At 39.6% G+C, this 21,874-nt stretch overlaps 1 protein-coding gene across 13 annotated transcripts in view; it reads left to right on the top strand.

Moving 5' to 3' along the window:
• Positions 1–4,870: 4,870 nt before the first annotated feature.
• Positions 4,871–21,874, top strand: part of LOC122968464 (A-kinase anchor protein 2) — a 107,387-nt gene continuing 90,383 nt past the window's right edge. For 3 of the 13 annotated variants that reach the window (XM_044333719.1, XM_044333723.1, XM_044333714.1), the window contains exons 1-5: positions 4,872–5,157; positions 5,353–5,444; positions 5,569–5,623; positions 5,793–5,877; positions 17,926–18,010. In XM_044333719.1, coding sequence (XP_044189654.1) covers positions 17,956–18,010 — 55 coding nt within the window. In that variant the 5' untranslated portion in view covers positions 4,872–5,157; positions 5,353–5,444; positions 5,569–5,623; positions 5,793–5,877; positions 17,926–17,955. Of the gene's footprint in view, positions 5,158–5,352; positions 5,445–5,568; positions 5,624–5,792; positions 5,878–17,925; positions 18,011–21,874 lie in introns of all 13 variants that reach the window. The other 10 variants (XM_044333720.1, XM_044333715.1, XM_044333716.1 and 7 more) reach the window with 10 other exon arrangements.

Genomic DNA, 21,874 nt, shown 5'->3' with positions numbered 1-21,874 from the left:
TTCTTTTCAGCTATACATTTGCATTTATAGTTATTAGAGTTTAAGGAGCTCCACCTTGCTAAAGGAGTAGTCAGAGGTATTACTCTTTTCATTTTCCTTGTCTGGGTGACATAAGCCAACAACCTTGCTCTGCTCTAGTAATTCTGCTCATCTGTCTCTGTGGCTTCTTTTCATTCCTTTTTATTTAATTTTCAAATTGGAAGGCATCTCTCCACAGTAATCTTTTTTCATGTCAGCACTGTTGAGTTGTTCCAAGAGAGGTAGCAGTACTGAAACATCTATAATGCAAGAAGCCAAATTCACTCTATTAATGTCTCAGTCTCATTAGGGAGAAAAAAGTACTTTGGTGAACTACCGTTCCCAAAGTCATTCTACTGGAATATCTTCCGTGGGAAAGAGATTCATCAAGTTGTTTGTGTTTACAAATATTTTGATGGCACCCTCAGCAGAAACTATTAACTCACAGAAATGAATGTGTCGTTCCTGTAGGTTGATTTATAGGACACATCTTCTCTCTGTTTGTGATTTGCAGTTGGTCATTCTCCCAAAGAATTCAATGAAATGAAGCTTACACAAGCTTTCATAAATCATTTGAATTACCAAACAGTGATTAGATATTGAAAAATGTGAATGATAGCTGCTTGGCTGCAAGTATGAAGCATAAAGGTCAAAAGAGCTAAGTTGGTTTTCTTGGACTTCATGAAAAAGGTGAATTAAGGGATTTTTCAACCAAATATGATTTATTGAGACAGAGTTCCAGCATCTTTAAAAACAGCTGACTTCTCAGGTTTTTCTGCTCTACAGTCCTTTTAAAAGGTCAAGGCGAGAACTCATCCACTCAGCTGCAGTCTTGTGGGGGTTAAAAAGGCTTGTTGAAAATAGAGAGGTCAGATGAGAGTCATTCAAACAAACAGTTGAGCCACAAGTACACAAACTCAGTACGGCGGCAGATGCAGAGTGAAAGGGAGCATTTCAGTGCATCTCAACCCGTCAAACCTTGAAGGAGACGGTAGAAAACTGTCTCCTGCTCTCGTAAAAATTGGTTTCTTACATATTTTTTACTACGGAGCCCCTAAAGTCCCGAAAAGTGACATTTTTTAAATCTTGTGTGAACAAGTTATTACGCTGTGAAAACAAATGATTTCTTCTTTTTTCTTTCTCTTCCTGTTTCATCAGACAGTGTTTGTTTGCTGAGCTGCATGAGTGGCACAATAAAAAAAAGTACATTTTGCACCTAAAAGTGTAACTTTGGAAAATACCCACTTGATCTGACTAACTGCAACTTCAGAAGCCTCATATTTGCTTTGGATAAACTTCAGAACACATTTTATAACACTGAAGCTGTTGTCTATCATCTCTTATATTGCATTAGGAGCAGATCTCTTCACCGCCAGTTTAGACAGGAGGATGAATTACAGCGAGCACAAACTGTTTCAGTATGCATACGGGCATGTGAGTGTTTTAAGACAGATTTGAAAAAAAGGTGAACATGTCCTTTGGGCCTGCTGATATGAAGCAGATTTGTAACTGCAGAGCTTGCTTTCTCTGTTCGTCTTATATTTTTGAGATTCACGGGTAGTTTTTACATAACTTGGTAAGATGCGCGGGTTCACAGAAAGTTAAAGTGAAAGAAAGTGTAAGTTTTTGTCTGATCAGTGCTGAATGGGTATAAATAATTTGTTTATATGATACCCTCCCACCACCCCCCAGCCCTGTGTTCTCTGTGCACTGCTAGATTAAAAGAATTATAAGGGAATATCTAATAGATAGCACAACATAGAGATGCTCATAAATGCAAGTGCAATGCAAGTAAATTGCTCCATCTGACACAAGCAAAACAAAAGAAGTCCAAGATTAAACTCAGCAGCATATGCAGGAGTCATTTGATTATCAGACCTGTGTTGTAGATACATACACATGCTTGCCCTGGGGGACTACTCACAGAGAGGAGTATCATATTTCACAACATCACATAGCTTGTCAGCTCATACAGAGTATGCCCGCCATTAGTCTCTCCATCTGCCAAAGACGCTTGACATAGACCCAACAATATCGTGTAGTGTTTCACCAATATGATGAGAGTAGAACAAAGCATGTAGAGTAATGGTGTGGTAGATGATGGAAGGGGCACACCATAACAAGATGGTGTTTTATTATTAAGCAGATCTATGTATGCATAATGACATACCAAAGTCTACTAAGAGCAAAGTCTGAGGTTAAATATTTATAAGGCTAATCTAAAGTTTAGATGAGGGGGTTACAGTAGCTCGTCTACACGCTCCTCAGTGATTACTAACTTTTACAGATAGTGGCTGGCTTCACAAAATCCTGTGAAATGAGCACATTGGTTGAAATTAATATTTTACATGCATGAAAAGTGAGCAAAAAGTATTTCACGGTGAGGAAAGGGCAACATAGAGAAAAGTCAAATATTGGACTAAGGACCTGAAAGCAGGTGAGCAGAAGCAATTAGAGAGAATTTCTGAGAAAGAGGCGTAATCACAAACACTTCAAGGTTATTGGAATTTATAATCAATGTGGTGTGATCTTCTATAACTGTGTCTTGCTTGCATGGCTACTTGTACCGAATGTGGTTGCTGTATTATTGTAGTAATGTTTTGATGTTTTCTATTGCACTGTCTTGAGAATGCTTATTTTGTTGCTATTGTCTTCATGAAATCTTATTGTCCTCTCTCTCTAATTTTTAACCATCACTTCATTGGTTTCAGAACATCTCGCCAAAAACGGCAGTTGAAAATTAGCCAGCTGGCTAACACAGGCACATTTACAGAAATGTTAATTAATGTGTGTTGTCCTTATAAATAAATGAATGAATGAAATGAAAAACATCATTAAAAAAATAAAAACCAAAACTTTATTTCCATAGACAATGTTTTGACACCAGTTGGTTCATTACCACTTTAAAATGCTTTAAAACATCGTTACCACACCCATATGCTGCATACACTATACACACACCAGTATATAACCCAACCAGGGAGGTGAACATCTGAAAAAAATAAAATTCAAGTACTATACAGTCCATGTATGTACTATCAGTGATGTTGGGTTCTAAAAACTTTACAAAGCTGTTTTAGCTCCCTAAAATTAACACTAACCTTGATATCTTGACAAAAATCCTACTTAAAAATAACAAAAAATAACCATTGTCTTTTCATGTAACAAGCAAGTAAGTGGTGTGTCCTTTTAATATTATTGCCACATAATCCAATGGCAGAGGAAACTAATCGTCACATTATTCATGTCCACAATAGTATTCAGTATTTCAGACTCTGAGACTGTGTCCAATGATAGTCACACTCCAGATCTCCCTCTTCAGCAGTTTGCCAACTGCCATGACACCTTCACTTTCTCCAGCTCTCAGTTAAATGTCTCAGTGGGTTTCAAAAGACTCTTTCTGCACACTGTACTCTGTTTAAATAAGTAGCTGAATTTGTGCAGCTATCTACTTATTGATGAAACTTCAGAGTCGCACTGAGACTGCTGTGCAAGGGTGTGTGTGTGTCTGTGTTTTGTGTGTGTCTACTGCCCCATTATTCAAGAAGCTTATTGATTGGAGGGTGTTTGGTTTCTCGGCGGCTCCTAAGCGGTAGGCTCATTTCCATGGCAACGTAACAGGCTGGCCGCGAAGCACTGGCCTTGGCTGTAATCAATGTCGCTGGAGAGACTTGCAAATGTCCATTCACACACATACATGCGAACAGCACACACACACACACACATACACACACACAGACATATACACACAGCCTAAAGAGCAGACAATGGAGAGGCTTTAAATGTGCTACCGTCTGTTTCCACTACTACCCACAAATTCCCTCTTTTATTGTCACTACTGGAAGTAATGTACATTTAGAAAACAGAGTATCACCCACAGTGGTCTCACTCCATTTTATTCAGCTGTGCAGGCTATTAACTTGACTGAGTAATGTACTGTAAATACAGCAACTCGCAGAAAAAGGAAATATATCCCCTCAGATCCTCTTAGGTATCATTTTGATGATGTGTTTCTTGCTGTTAATTACCTGCAGTTAGAGTTTTCTAAATTTATATCACAATTAAACAGAAAAAATGTAGATGCTACAAAGGTTTGACCATGTTTTTTACTCATCTGCCATGAATCAAGATGCACCAGATTCATCAAATCATTTACATCACTGTCATCTTTTCAATTTTTAGAGGAAGACAGGAAACTCCAGCAAGAGGCCAAAGCTGCATAGGTGTAAATTAAGGGGTAGTTGTAATCCCCCCAATAATCAAAACCAGCCTTTAGTACAACCCCCCCAAATATCATATCAGTGATGAATGAAAAATATTAACCATTATAAAACATGATAAAGTGGTTGGTTCAATGTAATGTATTAGCTAGTAAAGAACGACATTTTTTTTAATCCTCCTCCTTTTTTTAGTGAGACTTGGTTGCGCCCAACCCATCCTTCCGCGTCTGTATAACATGGATAATACATCCATGATGTATGATATGAGCTGGATAGGGCGCCGCCGCTCAGCCTTGAAGCCAATTCTTCCCAGTGGCCACTCGCGGTATTGCAGCGAAAAATCCACCTGCGGCCCAAAAAGGATTTTCCCCATAGACCACCATTGTAAAAGAGACGCCTGTAAAACTATCGACAGGACACCTCGAACTGCAAACAACGTCAGTTATGACTCTTTCTATTATGAACTTTTGATCCATGGAGGTTTTATGTTTGTAAACTTTCCTCGAGCCGAGAAAAGCGATTTAAAAACCCGTGACGTCATCACAATGTAAAGTCTATGGGCCGAGCGGGAGCTCGTGGGCGGGGCCAGCGGGGGAAACACTACTGCGCATATTCAGTGGGCCGCACAACGCGGATGCAAACCTGTAAGCTAGAAACTTTTTTTGGCGTATGCGCCATGGATGTATACAGAGAACGAGAGACGAGGAGTCTATAGGAGGAGTCAGTCTATAGGACTGAATGGGCGCCATTTTTATCCAGCCCTTATAATACGTCCATGGTCTTCACAAGCAGGAGCAGTAACTGCCAGCAAGCAATAGGAAGCCTGCTTATAGAATAAAAAGGGGTGACAAAACACCAACCAACAATTTAAAATTGTTGGTTGGTCAACAACAGAAAGAGAAAAATCTTCCAACAGGAGGTATGCTACTGCTATGGCCTTACCAGTCAAATAATTGAATGAAAGTCTTATTTTCTGCTGTGTCATTGTGTTAGCTGAACTGTAAGCTAGCTAGGCTAATGTTAGCCATCATATAATCAACCTACTTTTACTGGAGCCACTAGCTAGTTGCAATTATCTTGCTAATATAAGGAGTGATTCGTTTTTATTTCTAAGTTGTAGCTTATATTTCATCAGACCCAAGAAGGTGAATGTAGCAGCAGATCAGGCAGGGTGACCAGAGAGGGAAAAGAGGCACAGGTGACCAGGTAATGAGGTGAAAGAGTGAAAATGCTGTGGCAAGCAAACACTGTTGAGCAGGCTAAAAGACATGTAAGAGTTGTCTGTATAAGTGTCTGACTTTTTTTTCTGGAATGTGTGGTTTCCTCACAGTGAGAGACAGGGTGAAGGCAGCGGTCCAGCAGGCAGGGGAGTTTCAGATGAGCAGGTGAGAACATAAATGCTCTGGCAAGGACATAATTATGAATACACAGATCCAAACAGTCAAGAAAGTTACCAAAACATGTTTTGTTTTTTTTTATTAATTATATATGGTCTAAAGTTAGAAATGCATTTGCAGTTAATTAATTGATAGTTATTTCTTGTCATCTCTGTAGCAGGGGACTGAGCCACATGTCAGAGACCAGACAACAGGGATAGAGAAGGATTTGATGAGTCAGACATCACCACCATGTTGTTTTGGTATGTCTCTTCCCCTTAAAAATTAATGTGAAACAGCCATTTAACAGCCCATTTGCCAGAAAAATCCTGAGGGGGGCATGTCCCTAGACCCCCTACATGGGTGGAGATCTCAACTCCTCCAGTGTTCAACCCATAGTTACGCCCTTGCAAAGCTATGTATGTATGACTATGCATACGAAATGGACACCGATTTTAAGTGTGGCCCTTAAAAGGTCAAAACTGAAACATTTTTGCACCTTGCTCTCCCTGTGACATGTTGACCTGTTTAGAGAATATTTCCTTGATATAAATATAATTTGTAATTATTTTAACGCAATGTTTTTGTCACACTATATTTATAATTGTGGACTAAGTGATCTCAAACATGTCAAGTCTTAACATTGAAGTAAGTAAAACCAAGATCACAATAACCTTGAGCTAAACTTTAACTGAAACATTCAGTGTAATCTTAGCCAGATTAAGTTGAGCCTGCATTAAAAGATATTTTGGCCACTTGTATAGCTTATATAGCATCTCTCAACAACAAGGTAATTCAAAGTGCTTAACATAAAACATAAAAGCCATTAAGATAGGCTGTAAAATAAATACAAGACATAATAATAAGACACAGTTTAAATATGATTTCAAGAGTTAAATAAAATAGAGGATAGAAATAAGATAAAATAGAGAAGGAGCGATAAAACAGCAGAATAAAAATTACAGTGTAGCTATGGTGCAGAGTGATGTACGAATAAATAGTCCCAAATTTAAACATGTTGACACATTATTTCCTTACAAAGCTGATATGGGAGACATGTTAGCACACAGAACAACATAAGAATCTATTGGGGTTGTGTTTTTGTCCACCTGACAAATGTAAGTCCAATATGCACTGTCCTTTTAGCTTCAGCTTTGGTCTCGGCCAACTCCTGAGGGAAATGTCTGTCTTTTTAGCTGCTAAATGCTCCACTGTATTCATCAGCTAGTTTCTAACCTTGTCTGTCCGCTATTTGGTGCTGGGCAGCTAGCTTGCACTGGGTTTATAAACATAAACAAAACAGAAAAACTGTGGGCTGTAAAAACCAAAACAATAAGCTGAAAGATGTTAAATTGCTACATAGAGTTGAGGGGAACTGCAAAATTGAGCCACTACGAGCAATATCTTTCACATACATGCTGCATAAAACACAAATTGTGACATACATTGATCCAGCAACTTATTTACAAGGAAGATGAATTTGCCTGAAATGGAAATGCAGTCAAACATATTCATGTTTATTCATTCATTCAATACAGATTTTTATGCATATTGCTCAGCTGAGATTTTCATTAGGCCTAACTGTTTCTCTGAAAGGAAAGTTCACAAACACAGGCACAACAACAACAAAAAAAAAAACGCGTCCGCACACAGCTTGTATTGTGGAGGAGTCATGCTGATCTGCTGCTATAAATAACTTGGCTCGGGAGGTTGTCGTGGCAACCAACAAACTGATGCCAGGGTGGGAATGCTCAGCTCCTTGAAGAGAAAAGCATATTCAACGCAGGGACGAGCAGGGAAAAAAGGAAACATGTAAAGGAGAGGGGAGAGATCGGGGAGGGAGGTCAGAAAAGATTAACAAACCCTTGGAGATGAAGGAGCAAGGAGCAATGTATAGTAGAGATAGAGGAGATAACAAGGGTGATAGACAAGTGGACAGGGAAAGATGTAAGTGATACGACAGGAGGAGAAGACAGGATTAAAATGGACAGAGTGGATAGAGAAAAGCAGAAGGAAAACAAGAGGTGATGGTGAAATGCTAGGGAAGACTACAAGAAGCGTGCAAAAAAGGAAACAAAGTAAACAAAGAGTAAAAAAAAGAGAAAGAGGATGAAAAAGGATTGGAAGACGATCAAGGAGGAATGAGAACAAGAAATTAGAAATGGGGAGAGAGAACAAGAGAGGAGAAAATGGGACACAAATAAGTAATGAGGAGAAGGGGGGAATAAAAAGGGTAAAGAAAAGTCGGGGGGAGGATGGAGAGGTGACAATGACGATGGGAAGAAAAAGAATGGGAAGAATGGAGAGAGAAGGTGAGAGGGAGGGATGACGAGAAGGGCTGGATAAGAGAGGATAGGGAAGAAGAGGGGGAGGATTAAGAACAAGGAATGAAGAACGAAAACAAGTGGAGGGGATGGGGTTAGAGAAGGAGGAATGGAGAGCTGATGGTGAACAAGATTAGGGACATATGTACATAAATGACTGGAGAGGAAGAGGAAAAGGGAAGGATGACCATAGTGAGAATGGAGAAGAAGAGGAGGAAAGATGAACGGAGGGGCAGTGATAACAGTGGAAGGAGGTAAATGTGAGGGAAGAAATAAATATGTAGACAGTGCACACCACAACATACTTCTGGTCTGTGGCTGGTTTTCATGATTAGTCCCCTTTTGTTTCAGGTAAAGAAATAAGCCATGTTTCCACCGCAGGCACTTTCTCCGGGGACTAAGAACCTTTTAAGTGTTTCCACTGGAGGAACCAGGGTCTAAATGAAGTTCCAGGGTTTTTGTTTTCTTGCTGAGAGTTAGATGAAAAGACTGATACCACTCTCATATCATATCTAAATATCAAGCTGGAGCCTGGAGATGGTTAGCTTAGCATAAAGACTGGAAACAAGGGGAAATATCTAGACTGACCCTGTCCCAAGGTTGCAAAATACCAGCACCAAAGCTCACTAATTAACATTTTGTTTGTTTAATCTGTACATAAACCGAAGTGTAAAAATGACGAATTGCTGATTTATGGGGGTCTATGTGCCAGACCGTATCTTGGCCGTGAGCAGTGACTTCTTAGAGTCTCCACAGTTATGAGACTCCAGAAAGTCACTGCTCCCAGCCAAGAAATAGTCCTCCTCTTATCTAACTCTCTGCAGGAAAGTGAATAAGTGTATTTCACAAAATATTCCTTTAAGGGGAATCCTAATGCTACTGCATTCTTCCAACTTTGTGGCAAATTTGGGAGTGTGGCAAGTATCTTTTTTTTTTGTGTCAACGTGTCAATGCCCCCGTGAGTGTCCATAAATGAGGTCCATGAAGAAATGTTTCTTGACTGGAGGCTTTTATAGCAGCATGGTAATGTCTGTGGTTTGGGCTCAAATCTCAAAATGGACTCATTTGAAATAAAAGACAGCTGGCTTTACTTTGAGGGTTCCCGTGGACCCATCAGGTGCAGATTAAGCCCTCATCCTCCTCCCCCCGATTGACCAAGCAGGATAGATGCTGGTGCTGACCTAGACTCCGTCTGCCTCTTTCTCTGACTCCCACTCATACAGCGGCTGTCTGGTTTAATATGTGGCATGCCGCTGTGTGAACAGACACTAATGCTGACATAAAGCTTTAACAGGATCACAGGGAGAGGAGGGGGTGGGTCACAGCTGGGTTGTGAAAGGGTGCAGAGGGCAGGGCCGATGTGCGAGAGGGGGCGATAGGGGAGAGAGAGATGTTCAAATGAGTGGGGAAAATCAGAGAGGAGGGGTTAAAGGGGGAGCGAAGGGCAGGAATATAGGGCAGATCAAGAGGGGAGACGAGTGAGTGGAATGATGGGAAAAAGCACAGACTGGGGACGTTCATGGAGGACGTGGGCTTAAGGAAGAGAGAGAAGGAGGTGCAGGGGAGGATTAGTCAGACAAGACAAAAGCCCAGCGCTGCGGAGGGAGTGGGAGCTTTTCATCTGCATCAGCCATAAATCATCACACCCATTCTGTGATATTTTCCTGTCCTGCTTCCCTCTCAGTTTATCTGTTTGATTATGAACACAACCGGTGGAGAATCATCCCTATTTATCAGTTTCTTGTCAATTCTCAGTGTCTCGTTCTCCATCTCTCCCTCTCTCTTTCTCATTTGAAGATAGTGAAGTGGGATTTCCCCAGAGATATCGCACAAGAACGAAGTCCTCCAGAGTGTTGCAGTAAAGAGGCTATCCTCTTTCTTGCAGCACAAGAAACAAATAAAATCAAATGAAAAGTTTGGCTTCAGAGCCGTGTTAGTGTATATCCAACTTTTCAAACGGTTCCCACAGAATGCGAGTATGGAGGCAGAACGCTATTAAATCTGACATTTCTGTCAGAACTGTCCGTTGGTTGCTGCACCTGAGCTACATCCAAAGTATGGGAGGATCCAATTCAGAAGAATATGCAGCCTAGATTATAGTTTTCCTTCACCACAGTCTTTGTGGAAGATGCTCAGTGTTCAAAGTGAAACAGGAGCTCCGACTTTCCTTCAAAACAAAAGAAAGTAGCACATTAGCATGCTTCCACCAACAGTAATGCTAATTTTAGCCCGGTGACATATTTACTAAACACATTTAATTACAGATTTGGGAAAAAATTAATAATTTATGCAGAAAAGAAATAGAAACAGGAGCCCAGTCTCATTCATTCTCGGGTATTATACAAATTCTGTACAATAAGTGTACAGCATGGCAAAATAGAGTGGCCCAGTTTTCATATTTATTAAAATGAGACTGCTGCAAATTAAAGGCTAACGATTTTAAAATACCAGTAGCATGAAGCTCAGATTGGGCTTATCTCATCAGACCACTAAAGATGTACTCAGTCTTAAAAAATATTTCTACTTTCTATGCCCTTTACAAGCAAGTAACTGGGGTTACAAAGCAAAGTCAAGGTAAAAGATAACAGCTGCCCACTGAAAACAGACCACTCAACCCTGCTTTCCTATTGCAGATATAAACCACAGGTCTGATTCCAGGTCTGTGAGCAGTGAAGATGATCAGATGTCACCTCTTGAGGCAAACGGTTTGAACTGAAAGGGAACAGATGTTCTCTGAGAAGCCTAGGAAGCATGAATGGGGTTATGATGTCACCAAGGATGGTTTTAAATAGTTGTCATGGCAATGTCAGTTGAGCCGTACACTTTGAGTTGTATAGACACTAATTGACACACACATACAAAAACTTTTTGATGTTTTTCCCCCGATTGAATTCATTTTCAAATCGGTAATAAGACATTATAGGATTTGTATCATAGCCCAAATAATTGATTTCTTGATCCTCACTCTATGCTAACCTGAAATTCAAATTTACCTCTTGATAAACTCACATTTTATGCTTAACCAAACCTCAGGCAGTTTAAACATAATTCTAATCTCATCTGTAAACCAGCCGTCTGACCCAAAATAACTCTTTAAAAATGTGACAAGAGGCAGGATGTCCTCCAAATTCAGATTTCTCTCAGGTTGTCCAACCTTTAGGGGACATTGTCTTATTATACACACACACAAACATGCATAAATACACACACACTGTCACACACTGTAGTGCAATTTCATACACAGGCCTTGGGGTGCTCTCTCTGAAATTCTGTACTGTGGGACCTAAACAGTGACAGAGGATTACACAAACACACACAGTACGCAAACGGTATACACACATACACGTGGCACACACACACACACACAAAGGTGAGTTGGCTGCCTATTTGTGTGATTAAATCAGTGTTGTAAGGTGGAGGAGGCAGCATTCATCTCCATTAGAGACTCAGAGCACTGAAAGCTTATGAAGGCACCGTGACTCAACTCACTCACACACACAAACGCACACACAAACAAACAAACACACACACACACACACAAACACACACAGGGGACACAGAGAAGCAAACACATTAGTAATGGAGTTTGCTCAGGGCACTGAAGTGTCTAACAGAGAAATCTAAAAATGTGAATACATCTGCCATGTAAATGTACGCAATGGGCATGAGTCCCAAACAGAGGATCTGAAATGTGATTTAAAGAAAAAAAAGCTATCCTCCACACCAAGAGGTGTAATTTATTGCCAGCCAAAGCAGAAATGTGCTGCCCATGAGGATAAATAATGTAGACTTGCATCTTCAGGAGATAAATAATACAACATACAATCTTTTGTTTCCTCCTCTCAGCCCTCTTTTAACATCTACAACCTTTTCATCCCTTCCTCCCTCATGTTTTGTCACCTCTCTTCCCCTCACAGAGTCTCACAGGTCAGTGAACACAGCACAAGTACAAATGTGATGCAAATCTAACAGCCACCCGTCTGTGCATAAATATATTCCATGCTGCAAGATTCATGTGTCACAGAATAGAGTGAAATGAAATAGAATACAATAAAATATAACAGAATGTCTCCTCAGCTTATATTTCCATTAGTTCTGATGTTGATCCACCCTGCAAAGGTCACTGTTGTCTTGCCAATAAAACCTTGTCATCATAAACACAGTGAACTGATGTGAACATAATGTTTAATCGTAGCAATTATTTGTTTTATTTAGTTCAGGCAATGTTGCTGACATTATAAATGTCAACTCTGAAGTAATTTCATTACCAGAATATGAGAGCGGTGTAACATAATATGCATGGCTTGCAGTGACATCGCTGTTCTGTTGATGCCACCGAATTACAGTAACTCCATCCGGTACGGTAAATCAGCAAAATACAATCATTGTCCAGGCTTATTGAACAACATTTAGCCTCGCTAAGAAGTGCTATCCATCCAGGAATTGAGTGAAAAGATATATTCAGGACCAATCAACAAACTGGAGGGTATTTAGGCGATGTTGTGACTCACCCTCTCTCAAAACCCAGTGAACAACTTGAATAACTGCTTAAACAAAGTTTTACAGATATTAAATGAAACGTGATTCTGAATTTGCACGGCATATGATAAAAATGTATTTGTTTTGATTGTAGAATCATTAAGTCTGACAGTCATTGCATCCGTAGCTAACTGAACATGAAGACTCCTTTATGATGAAATGATGACTTCAGACTGTGAGCAGATATCGCTGCCGCCTCCAGTCGTGTCACGAAGGCAGGCGACAGTGACAGTGGCGAGGATGCCTCTTAGCACATTAACTGCCATCTGACAATGGTTGAATTTGTTAAGCTTGGAACTTTTTCAGTGGCTTTCCATGTGGCCATGGCAACAACAGCAACCACTCCGGAACAATGTAGAAACTAATTTTACTGTTGTGAGTATCCTGAACGATAAATCACTTCACCAGCAGTCAAGCTCATGAGCTTGTCACACTGCAGAAAAATGTGTAATTAATCAACCAGCCAAATTTCAATGATTAAAAAAATCACCAAATATATAAAATTAGCTACAAGCGTGAGAGACGCAGCAGTTCAGCGACGCAGTGCACACGCACTGCTGAGGTTCACGCGTCCAGTGTGTCCCGGGTGTAAGCAGTATTCTGCCCTGAGATGCTGGGGTCATGTCTGCTGAAGGTGCTGAAAGCACGGCCCAACTGAACAGCCTCTGAGTTAATAATGCTCATACTAGAGTCCCATATAAAAATACACAATTTAAAATGTTTGTTTGTAGGTGTAAGGCAAGCAGTATGGATGATATTTTAAAAATAAAAGAATGTTAGGAACCACTGTTTAATTCTATACATATTTTGTAGCTAAAGGTGGACTTGTTTCAGTAAAAATGTCAAGCTTAAATGACTAGTTAACAAGCAAACCATCACCAATCATCGGTATGTTAAATTGTTGTTTTTTTTAATGGAATTCGGTGCACTTAACATCACTCCTCTGCTCAAAAGCAGCTTAATTGTGGCTAACTACCTAGTGAAAAATAGTAACTATGAGTATTTGCACTCTAGAGTTTATATAGTGGGGGAGGGGTCATGCTAGTAACCCCTCTGCATCATCGAGCCACCATTTCATGCCCACCCAAAAAAACCTGAACCCAGAAATGATGAAAAATAGTTTAACACTCTAACTCCACAGTTCAGTACTACATAGTTAACAGTCTTTTCACATGTTTTCAGCAATTATTTTCTAACAGAACTTTACGAACGGACGTTAGCATGCTCACAGTCTGATTCATAAATTAGGATTAGTCTGTCAACTTCTGGCAGTGTGCATGTTAGCACTGTGACATCATTATGCTTCATTTTAGTGATTGTTGCTCAAACAGTGTGAAACTGATCCATTTTAAAACATGAAAATACTTTTTTTTTTAATATAAAGCCTCAATGCAATTTTTAAAACAAACCAAAACTGTCAAACCTGCAGCCAAACTTTTGTTCAGCCAAGCTTTCTGAAATCTCTTTGTTTTTTGTAATCCTTTGAAGATGAGTCGTACAACAGAAGGATGGTGCACTGGATTATAATTATAGTCTCCTCCAAGGCCTTGTTGTTTGCCACCATTTTCCTCAAAGCAACCAAAGACAACTTCCTATACTTGTAATTGGTTTTAGAAATGATTATAAACCTCACTTTACAGGAAATAGTCCAATGATTACTTTCTGTCCAACAGAGGAGACAGAAAGGAATTAAGGAATTTAAGTACAGTAGATGAACAAGTCACAACAAGCCAGAAACACATTGCTAAATGATAATGTTATGTTTATTTTGTGACAAAACAATTACAAGATCCCTGATTTTAAAACTCTGCATAAAATAATGTTACATGGTTGAGCACATGTATGAACATGTGGAAACACATTAACAGCATGCAATGGCTGTGATGTAAGAGGCTTGTCAATGATGAAAAAGTTATTAGGCATAAAAAATTCCTAGTGTTGTCACCCAGATGATGCAGAGTAGCACAGTTTTGAAGAAATCTGATTGAATGAGCTTAGGGTGAGACATGAAAGTCAGTATACTATAGAAACCACTGTATGACATCAAACCCTTCTGACATTAAATAAACACAAATAAGACCATTTTCATAAAATCCCATTTAGACTGAAATATAAATAATCATACTGAAAAGACTTTGGAAGTAATGGGAGACGGTACACAGAGAATTTCTTTGTCTGTGAGAATTAATGACAACACGCGGGAAAGAGTGGGAGGTGCAGCCTAAATTAAGGAGTGTAAATCTGAGAAGAAAGGAGAGCAGATGAAAAAAACTAGATATGAAGGCAGGGGGATCCGGAGACTGAAAAAAAAAAAAAAAGGATTATGCAGGCAGCAAAGAAGCAGTATTACGAAACTGTATTTCTGCAGCTGTAGCCTTTGGCAACAACGTGAATCTATTAGGTGTAAGACACAAGTCTGGTCAGCCATCTGAAGAGCACCCACAAAGACAGAGAGAGGAACAGACTTATATATACTCATACATATGCATTTGTAGCAATCTCCCACACAAATTCCCTTTGTGTCAAACAAATAATCATCACATACATCAAGGCTGCAGCTATCCCCCGTCTTGCAAATCACTTCCCTAGAATACATTTTCATAAAGAGCAAACATGAAAGTCAGGCGGGAATCAAGCATTTACCCTTAGGTTTCTAACAACATTTAGTTTAACCTTTCTTTACAACGGGTGTGTGGACTGAACACCCTTGCTGAGGCTATAAACAGACAAATAATGCCAAGTACGTGTTAGCTCACTGTTTTCAGCCTGCAGTTCCTTGAATGTGCAGCAGGATTAAACACTGGATGAAGATTTCAAACATTGCAGCCCAATTATTCTATTCATTCTTATAATTGATTTGTATAGCAAAAATTCACTCCGGGTCCCAAGGTGCCCTGTTATCTGCAGTTCTGAATGTCAAAGTGCCAACAGCACAGTCCAGTGCTGCTCCTATGGGATTGGTGTACAGCAGATAAACATAAAGTGGAGCAGGGCACCAGTGAATACAATGACAATGGTGCCATTCCCAGAAATTGATTCAAACTTCAGGATATTTAAGAGTTCTAATCGATGAGTTGATGAAGTGAGAAATGACTTTTTCCACTTGGTTATACCCACCTCAGTTGGCTTGTCACATTGCAAAGGAGCAGTATTGATGATTTGCTAAATCCCTCCTCTTAGTACACGGCAGGTCTGTCAAGTTTTGAAGTTATTCCCATGAAAACTAACTACAAAACTACAAAGAGCAAAAGTGTAAGGAATGGATTAAACAATATATTTGTCCGCTCTAATGTTAGCTGCAAACATTAGCATGTCTATCTGGCTAACTAACCTACCTGCAGCAGTAACTGAGTGGTACTTCAGGAGCATTTTGTACTACGTTATTTTGTGAGATACAGGTACATTAAAAAAAATAAAGAATAAAAAAACTAAGAACATCCAATGTAAGCCTTTTCCCTTGTAACTTTAAAAGTGAAATACAAACAATAATAAATCTAACGTCTGTCTTTCTTGTACAAGAATGTAAGTTAAGCAGCTAAACATGGCTTTGGTTGAATGAAAGAGTCAGATCATACTTTTTTACATAATACTTGAGTTAACTAGTTCTACACTGCAATACAAAAACACATGTTCCTTTATTTCCACATCTTCTAGATCATCCGATGAGGAGGCAGAATTTTTGCCTGACATGCAGTCTTTCAGTTTTTTTTAGCACAATAGCATGCCACGAAGTCATATAGCCATCAAGTCCATATTTAAGCCCCTTTTACAGGGTCCCTATTTTAAAACGAGTCAACAGGAAACATAAGAGTTCACCTGAGACAACGTTTTCAACCAACTCATGAAGCTAATATCAGCTTAATCAATAAATTCTGCTAGTGACAGTATTCATTTCAGCCTGCTAGCCAGCTTTTGTCTACCTCTGTCTGAAACCAAGGTCCCTTTGGTTGCAAAATTATGCTTCACTCAGATTTGAGTATGGGATTTTAGTTACTCTTGAAGGCTGTGAGGAATGTCACTTGAGACAACAGTCAGGGTGTTGGAGGTGGGATGCTTGGCTGACCTTTGGACTTTTACAGACAGTGTCACAGGGTTGATTGAGCCGCTGATCCACTGAGTGTGTCAGTCTGGTGAACCTCTAGAGCAGGAAGACAAAGTCACTGGCTTTATGCCTGTAACATTCAGCTCTATGTGTGTGAGTTAGTGTGTATGTAGGGGAGGGGAGAGTGTTTATGGGTCTGGCGGGGCATAGCAAAGCTTTCAGGTGAGACAATACCAGCCTCCATAGGACACATGTTTGTACTTCTGTACTTGTGAGGACCCTTGTTGACATGATATATTTCCTAATCTGTAACACTAACCTTAACCATCACATCTATATGCTTAACCACCTGGAATATCTTTGCATGATTTACAGTTCAAAAAAACTCCTTATTTATCATATACAAGTCCTTTACGCAGCCCATCAGTTCAGCCTCTATCTCACCCCCCTCCTGATGTGCCCACTCTGTTCTGATTGGCCAGGGAGGCTATGTAAACAAACAGTTGTAGTAGGATTTCTCTCCTTTTTCTTGTTCTTTACTCAGAATGAAACTTTTCAAATACATCTGTACATATTCTAGCCCTAATCCCATCTGAAATAGTGACCGGACAATATGAACAGCCCATGGAACAACCTACAACTTTGGCAACAAAGGCTACTGAACAGACGGCCGTTTGTGGGCATGCGGGAACAATCTGACATCATTGCGAGGAGGAGGTAGAGTTAACATTGCAAGCGAAGCATTCAGGGCAGGCTGAATCTTGGATTTTGACTTTCATTTTTACATACCCTCACCTCATATTTCAGACCTTTGACCATGTTTAACATAGACATGTGACATCATAACAGTCTATAGATAACAGAAAATCACAAAAAGCATAACATGTCCCCTTTAACCTAAACCAAAATCCTAAACCCTACTGTAAAACCAAGTCTTAACCCTCAAACTGCTCAAAGTGAGAACTGTCCAAAATATCATCACTTTCCAAAAAAGTGCTCATTTTCAAGGACACCACAAAGATATGTGAAATAACACACACACACACACACACACATAAAAGATTGCATTCACAAGCTTTTTCTCTCTTTAAGTATCCTGCTGGGTCCAGGTATTTTCACTTTCACAGCACTATTTTACTATCATCTTATTATTAAACACACACACACACACACATTCCCAGGGGGAATTACAAGCCATTAATTGTGTTATTGATGTTGTAGTTGTGGCTGGGGTGCACATTTTAACAAACCAATCACATCTCTCAATTGATAAACACCACAACAACGCTACTGATGCAGAGGAACCATATAACACTGTGAGTGTGTGCATGCTAATGATTGTGTGTGTGACATTATATGCGTGCTTTGTCTTCATGTGGATGCATTGTGTCCATGTGTGTGTGCAGGCATGCAGTGGTGTGCTGCTCTCCATTTTAATGGCAATTCCGACAGAGCCTTTCCCATCTCCTCGTCACCATGGCAACCGAGTGGGTAAGCGGCCACGTTTGTCCCGGGGGCCCTGGCCTTCTTTTGCGCGCCACAGCTGCGCACACACATGAACATACACACACACGCGCGCACACATACCAGGACACACATATTTACCCAAACAGACCTGCAGAAATCACAATTACAAATACATTAAACACACAAAACAAACATTTACTCCTCACGGCACATACACACAATGCATTGACACACACTGCTACACACTGTATGCACTCACAGCAGCACCCCTCCACCCTTTGAGCACAGGGTTCTCCATAAAATTATCCCCACACGCCTCCCCCTCCTCCTCCAAACCAGTGCTTGGGATTTCCCAGTTAACAGGGTTTTCCCAACTGTTCCTCCCTTGGCAGAAAGCTCTATAATATCTCTCACACACACATATACACATTCCTAAACTGAGCAATTAGCGTGGTCTTTGTGTGCGTCTACTGAAGCTGGCCAGCCAGTCAGTGGTCTGCAATGAAAAATTTACACTGCCCTTTCTGATGTTTTATTCACACTGCTAATAGATGGGAAAATGTTGAACGCAGCTGGACACCTCGGCCTCGCATAGCCAGTCCAGAGCTCACAAGTTCAGTATTCACCGGGAGCCTTGAGCCTGAAAAACATCAGCAAGAATTAGTTGAGCTGGAAGCTGAAGCAGTGAACTATGGAGGATGGTTTAAATGGTGATTTAACTCGCCACCTCTTTAAACTCTTGAACCATGAGAGCAATTATTTAAACTAGACATTGTAGATATACAATAAAGCCTTACTCTGTAACTGTGTGTCATACTACTGGTGTCAGACTTATTTAGAAACAGATTTTGTTGGATCATTTTAGAGACATTTTATGATTTTTTTTTTTTAAACAGCTGTTTTGATTTTACACTGTGAGACCAATGACAGCCCAGTTATGAATTCACCCAAACATGATGTCAAACACCTAGTGTACAGATTATCAATAGGTAAGCTGTTCTTAAGCAAATACCTATTGACCGTAACAAGCAAGCTGGGTAAAGGTTGTGGCATTTGTAGGCATAAGTCATTTGTATCTGATATTTTTCACGAAGAAGAGATATGACACAGAACCTTCAGCTTCACTTTTTTCTAAACGGAAGTATTTCAGTTTGAACAGAGGGTCAAATAAAAACTAAAGACAAATATGTAAATCTTTACCATTATCTTTAACATACAAAACAAATCCCATAATATGTATAAAAAACGGAGCCTGTAAATGTTGTGTATCTCAGGCTCTGCTAGGGGGGGGGGGGGTTGTGAGCTCAGGGACACAGTCTGTGTCAAGCTTGCTCATATTTGCTCCAGAACATCACATTAGCGGAGCCACACTGCCAAACTAAAACACATATCACTGCGATAGATGGTTAAAACCTTGAGTTAAGTGTCCTGACTTAATTGCAGTTATTGCTCATTTTTCTTACCAAAACTCTCCATAATGTAGGTTTTATGTTGGAGTACATAATCACTACATTTTTTTGTTATACCCTGCATGTCCTGAATTGCATCTGATGAGTGTTGGACAACTGCCAAAGAAGGTGGACTTCTTAGTTACAGATGTGTTGAATCGATACATACAACTCAGTTTTCACTCAACTAGTTTCTGTAACTTTCAGTTTGATAGAGATAGAAGATGATAGAGTTCATTTTCGTGTCAAAATTGCAGCTTAATTAACCCTTTTCAAAATGATTCGGATAGTGTCTGAAATGCATCAAACTGGAAACATGAGCATTTTGCTTAGCTTATGAAAATCTGACAGTAAGTCGAACAACTATACTATAAACTCTGACAACCTTCTGCCACCTTCCTGTCACACGCTGTAATTTAATCCAGTGCTGTTTGTCACTGTCCATTTATTTTACATGTTTGATGGCAGACTAGGCTTAAAAAGCAGAGATTAGAATAGCAGTAAGATTTAGCTGCGTCTGTAGCTCCAGCTGCACTGCAGATGAGAGAATGGAACTCTGTTTAATTTTTCATTTGTTTTAATGACTCGACACTGACAAGAAGGATGTCATCATCCTTCATCTTCCCCCTAATCCTGCCCAGGATGTTAATGAATTGTTTATCACCACTGTTGAAGCAAATATATGTTCTGTATTTGCTCAACTGAAGTGGGTCAGGAGCTGTACTCCTTGTTGGCTGTATCAAAGTTGAGTATGTGTTGTGCTAAATGGTGTTGTTCAGGACAAAATCCCTCACTGGCATCAGTAGTAGTGTCTTTTTTTTTTAATTCACAGTTTTGCATTTGTAAGGTGTTATGTTACATTTTGTGCAACTTTAACATTGGTTATACATTATTGTGAAGGTAGTTAGTGCTAAAACTTCATAAGAGTACATGTGAATTTGTTACAGTAGTAGACTTACAATTAGTATAATCTGACTTGCACAGTGACAGTCAAATCTGGCTCCAGCAGATGGCTATGCTGAATATACAAACCCACCCGCCCCCCCAAAGCTGCTAATGAATCTGTTATATGTTACACTTCTTTCTTTTCACACTGTACACACATTTAGAACCATATAAATTACATAGAAGTAATGGTCTGTTTAACTGCACCTTCAAAGGAACAAAAAGTAACATTTATTGCACCATACTGACTTTGATAGAAAGGCTGAGCAGCAGTCATAAAGGACAGTAATATCAGGCAAGGTGAGATTTCTACATTTTTTAACTGAATGTCCTGAATAATTGATATCATCTAAAAACTGCAGTGTAGTGGTGTGAAAAATTTGAAAAATGAAAATTAATCAACACCTTTTTGACTTATTTAAAGCTGTTTTTGTCCCCTACTCACTGATGTAAGGTGTCAGAAATGTAGTAAAACTGTGTGGAAGAACTTCTGAAGTGGGTCAGAGTAAATCCCAGTTGTGGTTCCTGTGGTATCGCCGGCTTATCTAAACTGACAGACTTTCTGGATCAACAACCGAAACCTACTGCAGCAGAAAGCATCACCCGCCGTCTGTTTTATCTAAACGCGTGTGCCTGTCAGTGTGTCTATCTGCCAGTCTATCTGAATGTGCAGGAAACAGACCTGACAGTATAGCTGTAAAGAGACAGGCAGCTTGAAAATTTGTATGTCTGCTGACACTAATGAAACAAGGATAAAGGAGCCTCACATATGATGCAGAACCTTGCAAGATATGGAATGAATAGTTGACTAATCACTGTGTGTCATCTGTTTTCAAGCCAAAACTGAAGAGTCGTGAGAATCATTGCAGGGAGATCAAGTCCTTTCAAGTGTATATTTCTCATTAAAATGTTTTAAAAGAGTTTATACAGTTTTCAGTCACTTAAATATTCTATAATTCAGGTTGATTTCTTAGGTTGCAAAAAGATTTAATTAACTGAAAAACACTGGATTGTGTCCTATTCCTTTCCTTCTTCACTCTCAGTTCACTCCACTATCATACCCTGTCCTATACTGTATCACTTTAGCCACATACATAGTTATAGGATGAGTGAGGGTATAAATTAAAAGTTTAGAGAGAATAAGAAAAAATCCAATCTTAAGATACTGTAGGTTGTGGCTGAAAGTTGCAGTGATCTTCTAAAAGCCTAAAGTACTAAAGGTATCACAGGAAAATGTTACTGCCACATTAAACTCTGACAGACAGCGCCCTCTACTGGGTGTCCTCTGACTGTGCAACTATGGTGACAGTCACTGTATTATTCTGTATTTATTTTTTTTTATAAAGCACTGGTTCTGCAGACAATGGATTCACCAGTAAAATATGACCTGCATCATTTCATATGTAAAACATCAGAGAATCCCAGCAGAGTCTGAAATGAGGACAGTTTTTTTTGTGTGGACTTTTTTGTGGAAAAACCATATCAGACACAAACT

Source organism: Thunnus albacares, chromosome 18 (genome assembly GCF_914725855.1).
Source record: "Thunnus albacares chromosome 18, fThuAlb1.1, whole genome shotgun sequence".
NCBI lineage: Eukaryota > Metazoa > Chordata > Actinopteri > Scombriformes > Scombridae > Thunnus > Thunnus albacares.
This window is presented reverse-complemented; position numbering and strand designations above follow the sequence as displayed.